The following is a 13,678-nucleotide window of genomic DNA, read 5'->3' as shown; positions in this document are numbered from 1 at the left end:
ACTATTTAGAAAGCATTGATTTCTGCTATCATAGCTCCTTGAAAGAGCAAAATTATGTGATCACTATTAAAATGAAAATTACTGTAATAGCATAATTGTTTCTTTTTACAGATTGAAATAGGAGGTTTGCTTTGGAATACAGCACTCCATGTAGAAGGCCAACATAAACAAACTAGTATGCGTGTATATGTATACATATATGTCTGTGTATGTACACACACAGTACACACACATACACGCACACACACATACACACGTAGTCCTCAACTTATGACAATTGAGGCTAAAATTTATATTGTTAAATGAGAAATTTGTTAAGTGAGTTTTGCCGCATTTTACAACTTTTCTTGCCACAGTTGTTAAATTAGTAACATAGTTGTTAAGTGAATCTGGTTTCCCAATTGTCTTTGCTTGTCAGAAGTTCACAAAAGGAGATCATATGACCCTAGGACACTGCAACCGTCATAAATATGAGTCAGTTGCCAAGCATCCAAATTTTATTCATTCATTCAATAGTCATAAGTGGGTTTTTTTAGGGCCATTGTAACTTCGAATGGTCATTAAATGAACAATAGTAGGTTGAGGACTACCTGAATATACCTACATGTGCACACCTACATTTTTTTTATTGCTAGACTACTCATGATTGTTTCTAGGGTTTTGTCTTGTTTTTTCAGTTTGATATCTCAATTTCAGACCATTTCTTTATTTCTCTTGATATACTGAGACTTATTGACAACTTTATTGTCACTTTGAATGTACACTAATTGACAAACGTGAAAATAAAATTTTGTTGCATGCAGCTCTCAAAGGGTCCCCACCTCTAATATACACTACAGTTAATTTCATGCATTACATGGACCATAAGATACATAACAGTAAAGGTTTTATGCAGTTAAACATATCACATATGTACAATAAAGGGGGTTCTGCTATTTCCATAATACAAGGACCTGGAATTAGATATAATTCTATGCTTTCTGTACAAAATGCTCAGTTTTCACCTTATAACAGAAAAAGGAAAGTTTATTGCAACTGCATCATACAATTGATTCTTTAGAAACACAGTACAGCAATCTTTGCATTAGCTGATTTAGTTGTGTTTGTGTGTTTGTAAGTGAATGAACAGATGTTATGCTTTGCAAAATAGCTATTTGCTCTTCCAATTTGTTCTCAGGAAAAATGTTGTACTTAGAAGTCTCTGTTTTAAATTTTAGTGTAGTGTTTTCTTAAATATTTTTAAATGTTTTATTAAGCTCATTATTGCATGCAGTGAATGCAAAGTGGGTGATTTTAAAGATAAATCATACTCCTTTTTTCTCTATTTCTGTCTCTTATTTATTTGTTGCTCAATTTGTGTGGTTCAGTATCAAAAATGCGAAACTTTTCCCAAATAGATTTGAGAAATTGTCTTTTTCCAAGCATATTTAGGAAAAAAATATCCTTGTTCTGATAGCCAGTTTGGTATAGTAATTAAGGCATGATGCTAGATATTGTGAAAACATGAGTTCTAGAGCCACTTTAGGCACAAATCCAGATGGGTGACTTTGGGCCAGTCATATCTTCTCAGTCCTAGGAAACAGGCAAGGGCAACCCACTTTCAAAAAGAAAAAAACTTCAGAGACCTTTCCAGACAGTTGGCAGGAATCACTGACTTGAAGGCACACAGAGTATCTTGTTATGGATGATAACAAGTGCTTCTTCATTTCAGTTAGATAATTTTTAATCTTCCATATTTCTGCTTCAATTAAAAGTTAAGAGAATGTAAGCTGACTATGAAAAATATCGTGGAATACCCAAGAGAATAGCTTCAAATGTGCGTTTGGGGAGTGGGGGGGGGGGGTGAGTGGGATCTAAATTGAAAAATACTTTCAAAATGGAAAAACATTAGAAAAAAGAGTAACAACATAACAGAATAATAGAATAACAAAGTTGTAAGGAACCTTGGAGGTCTTCTAATCCAACCCCCTGCTCGAGGAGAAACCTTATATCATTTCAGACAAATAGTTATCTAAGCTCTTCTTAATCTCTTCTTAAAAATCTTCAGTGTTGGAGCACCCCAAACCTCTGAGTGTAGGAGCACAAATTTTGGAGCACAGAGAATAGAGCATGTACAATGTAATTATAGTTATGTTTCAGGTTGTCATTTCCTGTGGTAACTTTTGGCTATGGTTGAATAGATTTGAATAAGTCTGTGGTGAGTGACATGATGCCACTTACACCAATGTCTCGTGGTTTTCAATGGGTGGCGAATAATTTTGTGTTTCTATAATACAGTTCTCACTAAACTAAAAGCAATAGGTTCAGGGTGCTAAAATGTTTTTTTTTTTCTTGCAGTTTAGGAGATGAATTCTAGAAAGAAATATAATTTCTCCTAGGATTTAATTGGGAGTCTCTTAATGATTTTTTTAAAATGGTAGCTTATGAAGGTAGTTGTTATGTTTAGGAAAGTATGTAAGAAAATAAGAATGTATCTTTTGCCTTTTCCTTTTAGATTCTGCTCATTCTTGCATCTGTTGTTGGTATAATTGTTTACAGACTTTCTGTTTTCCTGGTATTTTCTGCAACACTACCAAGGCATATCAATGGAACAGACACAATACAAAAGTACCTGACTCCACAATTAGCAACTTCAGTATCAGCTTCAGTGCTCAACTTCATCATTATTATGATTCTGAACATTATCTATGAGAAAGTAGCAATCATGATTACTGACTTTGGTAAGGTTATCATAACATTCTATACAATATTGGGAGTAAAATGTATTAAGTACTACCAGTAACCTGCGAAAAATAGCTTCCAATGTTAAAAAGTAAATTCCTTAAAGCAGCAGCAATATTTTGCAGGCAGGTAAGGAATCTAAAAAAGATTGAGTTGTTTTTGTGAATATCTTACTGGGCTGTCTTCATCTTTATGCCTGGTCTAAAACTCTTTTTCAGTATCAATTTTTGAAGTGTGCACAGTTAGCAATAGCAATAGCACTTAGACTTATATACCACTTCATAGTGATTTATAGCACTCTCTAAGTCAGGGGTCCTCAAACTACGGCCCGAGGGCCAGATATAGCTTGCCGAAGCCATTAATATGGCCTGCGAGGGACCACAAGGCTGCCCCAACCAGATTGCCCCACCTATCCACCAGACCCAACCACCTTTTGGAGGCTGAAGAGGCCAAAACTGGGACGCACTGAGGCCTCAGGAGGCCAAAAATGGGCCGGTTTTGGGTGGCAGAGTGGTTCTGGAAGCCAAGGGGGGGGAGGGAAGGATGGAGGGAGGAAGATGCACACCCACTCCAAGGCAGCCACATCCCTTCACTAACCTGCTTTTCTCCCCCAGGAGCATTACAAATTAAAGCTTAATTTGTGTGTATTGTTTACTGGACTGCTAAATTGCCCATGCCCACCTAGCCACATCCACACAGTCACATGACCACCTAGCCACACACACCCAGCCCCCCCAACAGTCTGAGGGACCGTGAATTGGCCCCCAGTTTAAAAAGTTTGAGGACCCCTGCTCTAAGTGGTTTACAGAGTCAGCATATTGCTCCCAATAATCTGAGTCTTCATTTTTCCACTCCCAGGAGGATGAAGGTTGAGTCACTCTCAGCCAGTCAGGATCAAACTCCTGACTGTGGGTAGAGTTAGCTTGCAGTATTGCATTCTAACCTACTGGGCCATCGTGGCTCTTGGCAGAATGCCTATGCTAAATGATGCAAGCCAGAACACACATGTATAGTATCAGTTGATTACCTGGTAAAAGAAGAAAAGATAGTAACATAGTAACAATATAGTCACTATGTAACAGTAATAGTAACAGTTACATATTTGAATAGCCCAAATAATGTTATTTAAGCTATAACACAATATTTTTGCCAAAAAATTGCTCTTGGATTAACAATTTCTCTCTTCTTTGCTTGTAAACTGCAGAATTACCAAGGACGCAGACTAATTATGAAAATAGCCTAACTACGAAGATGTTTTTATTTCAATTTGTCAACTATTATTCTTCATGTTTCTACATTGCATTCTTTAAGGGTAAATTTATAGGTTTCCCTGGTGACCCAGTTTATTGGTTGGGAAAATACAGAAATGAGGAGGTATGAATGAATTAATCTTGTTTTATAGGTCTATTTCAACTGACAACTATTAAGTTGATTGCACTTTTTTTCCTCTTCACCTTTATGGACTATGGCATTCTATACATACATTTATTGAGAAGGGAGAAATCTCTGCGTTCAGGTGGATTTGGCAACTGTAGGTGGATAAGGTGGGAGGACTCGGCATTGCATGGAAGAAATTAACAAAATAACAGAATAACAGAGTTGGAAGAGACCTTGGATGTCTTCTAGTCCAACCCCTTGCTCAAGCATCAAACCTTATACCATTTGAGACAAGTGGTTGTACAATTTCTTCTTAAAAACCTCTACTTTTGTAGACTTCTAGATGTATGTCATTCCACTAAGTAATTGTTCTAAATGTCAGGAAATTTCTCATTAGTTCTAGGTTGGCTCTCTCCTTCATTAGTTTCCATCCATTCTTCTTGTTCTGCCTTCGGGTGCTTTGAGGAATAGGCTGACCCCCTTCTTTGTGACAGCCCATTAGAAATTGGAACACTGCTATCATTTCATTAAACTAGACATACCCTGAAAGTCTATTGACATTCTCAATCACCCAGGTCATGATGGAAGAAAAGCACCTTTGGGATAGATGTACCCTGCAACCATTTTTCATATGTTTTATGAAGCCCCCTATTATCTTTATTTCTCCTCTCTGCACTCTTTTCAGAGTCTCAACAACTTTTTTATACTGTGGTGACCAAAACTGGATGCAATATTTCAAGTGTGGTGTTACCAAGGCATTATAAAGTGGTAATAACATTTCACATGATCTTGAGTCTATCCCATTGTTAATGCAGCTTAGGACTGCATTTTTGGCAGCTGCACCACACTGCTGGCTGGTATTTAAGTGATTTTCCACTAGTTCTGCAAGATCCAGTGATGGGATTCAAATAATTTAACAATCGGTTCGCCCAGAAAGAGGTTGGCCATTGTGGGAGGGGTGGCTCATCTCCATCCTCCAGCTCCACTGCACATGTGGGATGAGCCTCCTGCGAAGGTCAATATGACCCTGGGTGAACCGGTTGTTAAATTACCCCCCACCCTACTATCAAAGTGGATCATGGGTGCTGCACTGCAATGGAGAAATGGGAAATGGAGCGGTTGGCTCAAGTGAAGGAGGAGGAGCAGGGAAAAGAAAGAGGGAAAGCAGCCTCCTTCCCTCGTGCCAGCCACTCTGTTGCCTGTTTCTCTATTGCAGCACAGCGCCATGCTGCGGAGCTTGCCCCACCCACCACCACCCAGATGCCTTTGTTTCCCCCAAGCATTTCTTTGCCTACTTGATTTCCAGCTCTGTCATGTTTCTCCATCGTGTTTCTCACCGTCATGTGCAGGGAAACAAGTTTCTGAGACTAAAAAAAAAGTTCAATCAATCAATTCCAACTTCTTGCAGAAAAACATAGATCTTGTGAAGTTGGAATTGATTGATTGAACTTTTTTTTAGTCCCACAAACTTTTGTTTCTCTGCACATGATGGCGAGAAACATGACAGAGAAATGCGACAGAGTTGGAAATCAGGTAGGCAAAGAAATGCTTGGGGGAAGTGAGGGCATCTGGGTGCCTGGCAATGAAATGGGCCTGTCCCTCTCCATCAGTTGCCCAGGCCCACCACAGGGAAAACCAGCATATACTGGCACTTAAATATGGTGGCATTCCAACTCTGGCCAGGAAAGGGAAGCTGACATGGGCACTGCAGGCAGGACATCCCCTCATGTCAGCACCCTCCCGGACCCTCTGGCACCCCACTAGCACTTTGGGCTTGGGTTGCCACCTTATGCATAGGCCCTGAAAACCAGGCCAAGGCCCCATGGGCTAGAGGAATTGAAATGGACACTATTCAGCTGGTTTGCTGAACTCACAAAAAATTAGCTACCAGTTCTACTGAACTGGTGCAAACCAGCTGAATCCCACCACTGCCAAGCTCCCTCTCACAGTTACTACTATTGAGCCAGGTACAACCTATTCTGTATCTCTGCATTTGGTTTGTCTTGCCTAAATATAGAACCTTACTTTTCTCACCACTGAAGTTTATTTTGTTAGGTAGGGCCCAATGTTCAAGCCTGTCAAGATTCTTATGTATCGTGAGTCTATTTTCTGGAGTGTTGGCTATTCCTGCCAGCTACGTAGGTGTCAGCGGCAGATTTGATGAGTTTCCCTTCTATCCCTTTGTCTGAATCATTTATGAAGATATTGAAGAGTACTGGGCCTAAGACAGAGCCTTGAGATACCCCATTTCTCTCCATTTAGATGCAGTTCCATTAAAAACTACATGAGTGCAGTTGGTCAGGCAGTTAGGAATCCATCTGCTGGTGATGCTGTCTAAGCCACATTTTTCTATCTTATCAAGTAGTAGGTTGTGGTTTTTTCAAACAGGAGGTTGTGGATTTTTTAAACTTGTTCCCAGCTGTTCTTTCTTTTTTGAGGGGGCAGAGGAGGGCTGGTGTCAAGGATTTTTTTCCCCTTTGGTGACATTACATATAAGAGGTGTGGTGGCGCAATGGTTAGAATGCAGCATTGCAGGCTAATTCTGCTGGCTGCCAATTACCAGAAGTTCCGCAGTTGTATTGTTGGGGGCAATATGCTGACTCTATAAACCACTTAGAGAGGGCTGTAAAGCACTTTGAAGTGGTATATAGGTCTAAGTGCTATTGCTATTTCTCCCTAAAACATAAATTTGTAGACCTGAAAGTGAAAATTACGTCAGCAACCAATTTTGAGCAGAAAGAAAGGAATTAATTATTCCTCTGCTATTTTATTTTAAATGTTTGCAACTTTCCTACGCAACATCAAGCTTGGTCACAGAAGACCATGCAGGCAGAAAACCATATTTTTATTTTTAATGTTGCCTTTTTATATTTGTGTTGTATTTGTACTGATAAATAAATAATATTTATTTGAATATATATCTCAAACTGTAAACTCAATCTACGAACTTTTATCAACTATCATAAATAAAGTTGACTGCCTGAAATAATCTTTTGCAAAGTTTGTTAGGAGCCACCCAAATACTACAGAAGGACTTGGGAGGATAATTAAGGATAGATATGGGATGTCTAATTCAGAAAATGAAACTAGAGAAGGGCCTTTGTCTTCTTTCCAAAAATGTGAACACTCATAAAGAAAACACTCAATCAATCAAAGGCCTAAGAGATGACCAGTATAACTACAGTCTGCAGACTAACCAGGTTACTTTGCAAATACACAACAACAGAGTGAATAGAGGGTGTTGGAGTAAGACCGGAGCTGTTAGGCTGTCCCTGAGCCAGCTGCTCCGCTGTGGATTCGCTCTGATAGTGATGCAGAGTGGCTGCCAGCTTTAAATCCAGGCTCCAACAGCCCTCACACAGCTAAGCCTGAGGCTGCAACAGCTGAATTGACCCTGAGAAGGCAAGGGGGTGATACAAACTATGTTACCCACAGCTGTAGAAAGTGCTGAGGATGTGCCAGAAGAAATGCTGATTAACCTATTCAGTGCATTGCCGGAACCTGAGCAAGTTAATATTATTCAAAGATTGAATGATCTAAAAGAGGCTCTGATAACAACTCAATTTACAGCAAAGCCAGTATTTAATTTGACTCCACTAATCACTCAATCTTGTGAAAATATATTTAACTAACAATTTGCCTTTAGCTCAATAGTAAACAAAGGTAGTGTCACACAGGCTGACAGTGGGGTAACTGCACTGACTGACCCAGACTCTGAGAAACAGCTGAAAGACAAAGGGCTTCATCACATAGTGATGTCGACAAACTCTAAGAATACAATCCAGCTTCCATTCTCATTTGACTTAGAAGTTCCCACAACATCTTCTCACAAGATGAATCCTCAGCTACGTCCCTCCAAAAATGGGCATAAATCTACATTTATAGATATAAGCCAGAGTACCTGGCCATTTAAAAAAATCATTCTTGGAGCAAGGGCAGAGGCACACTGGCAATCAAGATATAGAGGAGCAACAACAAGTTCTGCAACCATGAGGAGAAATACCGAAGCTCACAACAACTGTGTTTATATGGGAAGCATAGATGATATCGACCTAGCTCCAACATCAAATTCACATCCAGAATTTTTACCAACTCGTCAACCAATAAAGCCAGACCACCTTGCCTCCAGGAACCCCATACAGATGATGACCTGAACATAGCTGGCTGGAAAGGGATTGTTGATAGAAGACTAATGAGCTTTCTCCCTAGCCTTACAAGAAATCTGGTTAACCAAAGTGGATGAACCAGTACATCTGGCTTTCAGGGATGGACCTCCCCAGCCCAAAAGACAAAAAACAAAGGGTGGGCTATGCATTCTTATAAAGCAAGAGTTGCAATGGCAGGGGAAGAAACTATATAACGAAGATAAGTATTCATATTTCCTAGCTGTCAAATTTGAATATGAAAAGTTCGAGTTAATACTGGTAAATGTGTACATCCCTCCAAACACATCCTGGTATTATAACTCTGAATACTGGATTGACTTGGAAGTTATTCTAGATGATATATCTGCATTGTACCCTCAGTCCACAATAGTATTACTAGGAGATGTGAACGCTAGGTTGGGTCCTCTTTGTATGAGCTTGCCCAGAAGAAGGGAGTCCCAGGGGAGTTTTTTGATAACCATCCTCAGTGGCTTGATAGAGACTGCAAAAGTAATGCTGCTGGCCTGCTGCTAGTCTCCTTAATTTTTAAGGGTAATCTCCAAATTCTGGGAGGTAAGGCTAAAAATTACACATATCCTTACACATACCACTCAGTCAATTCAAGCAGTGTACTGGATCTTTTTTGTATATCTAGAGATAAAATCTACCTCTTTTCGGAGGTCACAGTACATCTTAGTAACAATAGCTATCATCAGTGTTAGATCGAGTAAAGGAAGACACAAAAGGCTAACGATAACAGCAGCTCTTTATTGGTATACGTGCAGGGATCCACTAAATGCATGGTCGGACAGCTCCCTTTTTAAAGAGGAGCTGTCCAGCACTCCAATCAATCAGGGGCATCTCTGTTCCTGCCGGAAAAGAGAGGACCTGAGTGGAAACTACTATTCTCTTGCTGCAACACCAGGGGGGAGTATCTAACACCCCTCCCCTCTAGGATGGAACATTCTAACGGGTGACGTAGTCACGCAGGTAGGTGGATCTTTGTGTCGTCCTGCTGGACCTGCGCAGTTCAGTTGGTTGGTTTCCCTCGCGCAGGTCGGTCGGACCTGCTGCCTCTCCGAACCCATCTGATGGAACCCTCTGGAAACTTTTGGAGCCGTTGGCTGGAACTTCCGGGGGTGGATCTTCCCGGGCCCCGTTGGAATCAGATAAGTCCCCTGACATTTCCAGATCGGTCTGGGGCTGGTGTGGCTCGGCTTGCAGTGGTGTCGTTGGCATTTGCTGGAGTGGGGAGTTTGCCACTCGTCCCCGGAGTTGGTCGATGTGCCTCCTCCAATGTCGTCCGTCCTCAAGCCGGATGGAGTAGGACCACGGGCCTGAAACCCCGATGATGGTTGCAGGCATCCACAGGGTTTCCCCTGTGTAATTGTGAGCGTAGACCAGGTCGCCTATGTTAAAAGTCTGAATTTTGCTTGTGGAATCAGGGGGCATTTCTGAGGAGTAGTTGGGGTGTAGCCAGTCTAGGTGCGACCTGAGCCGGCGTCCCATGAGGAGTTCGGCCGGGCTTCTGCCGATGGTGGCACTGGGTTTGATGTGCTTTATAAGCAGGTAGTGGTCTATTCGCGTTTGCCAGTCGCCCGGGCCCATTCTGTTTAGGGCTTCCTTGGTAGACCTTACCATCCGTTCCGCCTGGCCATTTGACGCTGGGTGGAATGGAGCGACTAGGGCGTGTTGGATTCCCTGTGCTGCTAAGAATTCTTCAAATGATTTGGCTGTGAATTGTGGGCCGTTATCTGATACTAGCACATCGGGAAATCCGTGGGTCACGAATAGCCTGCGTAGCGTCTTGATAACTGCATCCATGGTGGTGGATGTCATCAGGACTACCTCCAGCCACTTTGAGAAAGCGTCCATGGTTATGAAGAATGTCTGACCGTGAACTGGCCCAGCGAAATCTATGTGGACCCTGGACCACGGTGCTTGGGGTCACTCCCATTCTTTTGTGGGTGCCTCTGGGGGAGCTGGCCTGGACTCCTGGCAGGGTGTGCATGTGGCTACCCACTCCTGTATGTCACTGTCCAAATTGGGCCACCACACATAACTCCTGGCCAATGCTTTCATCCTCACTATTCCCAGGTGACCCATGTGCAGAGCCTCTAACATGGCTACTCATAGTTGCTTGGGAATGACTACCCGGTCCCCCCACAGCAGACAACCCCTGATGGCTGACAGTTCACCCCGCTTTGCAAAATACGGTTTGAATTCAGCTCCAACCGGCCCCTTGGGCCACCCCCTCCACACCCAGTTCAGAGTTTGTTTGATGATGGGGTCCTTTGAGGAGTGGCGTGTGACGTCACTGGAGGAGATGGGGCCCGAGTCTAGGCAGTCGAGCAGGAGAACCATGGCCTCGGGGGTGGGATCGGCGAGCAGATCTGGTAGGGGCATCGGCTTAGCGCGTCAGCGTGTCCCAGTGTGGTGCCTGAACGGCGGATGAGCCGGTAGGAATAGGCCGCCAGGAAGATAGTCCATCAGGTCATGCAGGGGGAAAGTGATACTGGTGTGGGGCAGTCCCCAGCCAATAGTCCCAACAGGGGCTTGTGGTCGGTCACCAATTTGAAATCCCTGCCATATAAGTACTCGTGGAAACGCTTGACTCCCGTCACTGCAGCCAGGGCTTCACGGTCCAACTGGCTGTAGTTTCATTCGGCAGGGGGAAAACGTCCTCGAGTAAAATGTGATGGGGGCTTCTGTGCCATTCGGCATCTGGTGGCTCCGTACTGCGCCGACGCCGAAGGGAGAGGCGTCGCAGTTCAGCACCAGGGGCAGGGTCTGGCTGTATTGCACCAAGAAGGAGGGTGTCCATGGACTTGTTCGCTGACTCGGCTGCCCTTGCCTCGTCGAGAGCGATCTGGAGGTAGAGGTTGGATCTCGCAAGCAGCCTCACCTGTAGAGCCCGGTTATTATTCAGTCTAAGAGAACATAGTCCAGCTCATGGAATTCGCAATGGGGTGCGGCTTTCTGGAGTGCTGCTATGTACTCATTTATCGACTCACCTTCCATCTGGTTCCACATGTTGAAATGGTATTGCCGAACATACTTGGATGGCTTCGGGGCATAGTGGATCTTCAACGTTTGTTGCAACACGGACCAGGGGATGGCGTGCAGCGGCATCGGTTCGGAGAGGTTCTTGGCAGTCTCCAAAACTTCAGGGCCGTAGTAACCTAGGAATAGGTCCTTTTTCCGGGCCTCCAGGTCGCCGCCGAGATCATTCGCCTTCAGGAAGACCTCAAAACGCAGTAGATATGCGTCCCAATCATCCGTGGCTGGGTAGAACGGAGGTGGTTAGACGTAGGTGGCCATCCTGATTCTCTCTGGGTTCGTAATGGCCTTGCTGATTGCCTTTCCTTCACTCCGGATGGAATGCTGCCGTGTGACCCAACTCTTTTTCAGTGAAGCTTCACTCTTTTTCCACCTAATTGCTTTCCGATCCCACCTTTGTCGCCAGTGTTAGATCGGATAAAGAAAGACACAAAAGTCTAGCGATAACAACAGCTCTTTATTAGTATACGTGCAGGCATCCACTGAATGCATGGTCATACAGCCCCTTTTTTAAAGGGGAGCTGTCCAGCACTCCAGCCAATCAGGGGCCTCTCTGTTCCCACCGGAAAAGAGAGGACCTGAGTGGAAACTACTATTGTCTTGCTGCAACACCAGGGGGGGAGTATCTAACAATCAGCCTGTAAGTGTGACATTGCGAGGCCACTCAGATTTAAGACCATATAACATGGTTGACGGCTCACCAAAAAGGTAGAGGTAACCCAAAATAAAAGGTTAATTTGGGCCAAAGTTGATACTAAGGCAATATTAAAAGGTAAAGGTAAAGGTTCCCTTTGCACATATGTGCTCTAGGGGGCAGTGCTCATCTCCGTTTCAAAGCCGAAGAGCCAGTGATGTCAGAAGCCTTCTCCGTGGTCCTGTGGCTGGCATGACTAAACACCGAAGGCACATGAAACGCTGTTACCTTCCCACCAAAGTGGTCCCTATTTTTCTACTTGCATTTTTACATGCTTTCGAACTGCTAGGTTGGCAGAAGCTGGGAAAAGTTTAGGTTTAGGTTTTATTAAATTTATAGACCGCCCCCTCTCCCCGTAGGGACTCGGGGCGGTGTACAGACCGTTCGTGTATAAAATAACAAAACATAACATAAAACACCAGACAGAACAACGCAAACATACCGTCTGTATATACAACCCAAACTAATTAAATAATTAAAACAATTCTAAAACCAATTTAAAACCCCAAAATTTAAAATTTAAAAAGCCATCCAGGAAGGTCAGTAGTGAGTGTTACCTGTAAATACAATTACAATTACAATTAGGCCAGGCCGGCTAGTCGAAACAGGTGGGTCTTGAGTTTCTTGCGGAAGGAGCGGAGGTCCAAGGTGGTTCTAATATCGGGGGGGAGGTCGTTCCAGAGGGTTGGGCCCATCACAGAGAAGGCCCTACTCCTAGGCACCGCCCGCCCGCACTGCTTAGCGGAAGGTACCCGGAGGAGTCCCTCTCTGTGAGAGCGGATTGGTCGCAGGGATGTGTGGGGTAGAATGCGATCCCGCAGGTAACTAGGTCCCGAGCCATGGAGCACTTTAAAGATGACAATCAGCACCTTGAAACGCACCCAAAAAGCCACAGGCAGCCAGTGCAGCTCGCGCAGGAAAGGTGTTACATGGGAGTACCTAGTACTCCCCATAATAGCCCGCGCGGCTGCATTCTGAACCAGCTGGAGCCTTCGGGTGCATCTCAAGGGGAGCCCCATGTAGAGAGCATTGCAGTAATCAAGACGGGAAGTCACCAGGGCCTGAGTGACTGTGCGAAGGGCGTCCCGCTCTAGTAGGGGGCGCAATTGGCGCACCAGGCAAACCTGGTGGAACACCCCCCTAGCCACGGCTGTCACATGATCATCTAGCGCCAGCCGGGAATCTAGGAGGATGCCCAAATTGCATGCCCTATCCACCGGGGGCAGTTGTTCCCCCCCGATGGCCAGAGATGGAACACACTGGCTAAAGCGGGGCGCCAGTAGCCACAGCCACTCCGTCTTGGAAGGGTTGAGCTTGAGTCTGTTGTCACCCATCCAGACCCGCACGGCTTCCAGACACCGGGACATCACCTCGACGGCTTCGTTGGGGTGGTTCGGGGTAGAGATATATAGCTGAGTGTCATCTGCATACAGATGGCACTCAACCCCGAATCCTCGAATGATCTCGCCCAGCAGTTTCATGTATGTGTTGAACAGGAGAGGTGAGAGGACCGACCCCTGTGGCACTCCGCACGTGAGCGGCCTCAGGGTCGACCTCTGGTCCCCAGCCAACACACATTGCGTCCGACCGGAGAGGAAGGAGGAGAACCACCGCAAAACGGTGCCCCTCACCCCCATCCCCTCCAGCCGACGCAGTAGGATACCATGGTCGATGGTATCGA

The 13,678-nt window shown here is 44.4% G+C and overlaps 1 protein-coding gene and 1 long non-coding RNA gene across 2 annotated transcripts in view; one reads left to right on the top strand and one right to left on the bottom strand.

The window, feature by feature from the left end:
* The window catches only part of LOC309394792, a 482,407-nt gene that overhangs the window by 215,409 nt on the left and 253,320 nt on the right, over positions 1-13,678 (bottom strand). The gene's annotated exons all lie outside the window — the stretch shown is intronic.
* ANO6 (anoctamin 6) overlaps positions 1-13,678 on the top strand; it is a 285,876-nt gene that overhangs the window by 226,640 nt on the left and 45,558 nt on the right. The window contains exons 13-14 of the mRNA XM_081958403.1: positions 2,495-2,720; positions 3,926-4,095. Coding sequence (XP_081814529.1) covers positions 2,495-2,720; positions 3,926-4,095 — 396 coding nt within the window. The remainder of the gene's footprint in view (positions 1-2,494; positions 2,721-3,925; positions 4,096-13,678) is intronic.

Source organism: Natrix helvetica (genome assembly GCF_964273705.1).
Source record: "Natrix helvetica genome assembly, chromosome: 6".
Lineage (NCBI taxonomy): Eukaryota > Metazoa > Chordata > Lepidosauria > Squamata > Natricidae > Natrix > Natrix helvetica.
This window is presented reverse-complemented; position numbering and strand designations above follow the sequence as displayed.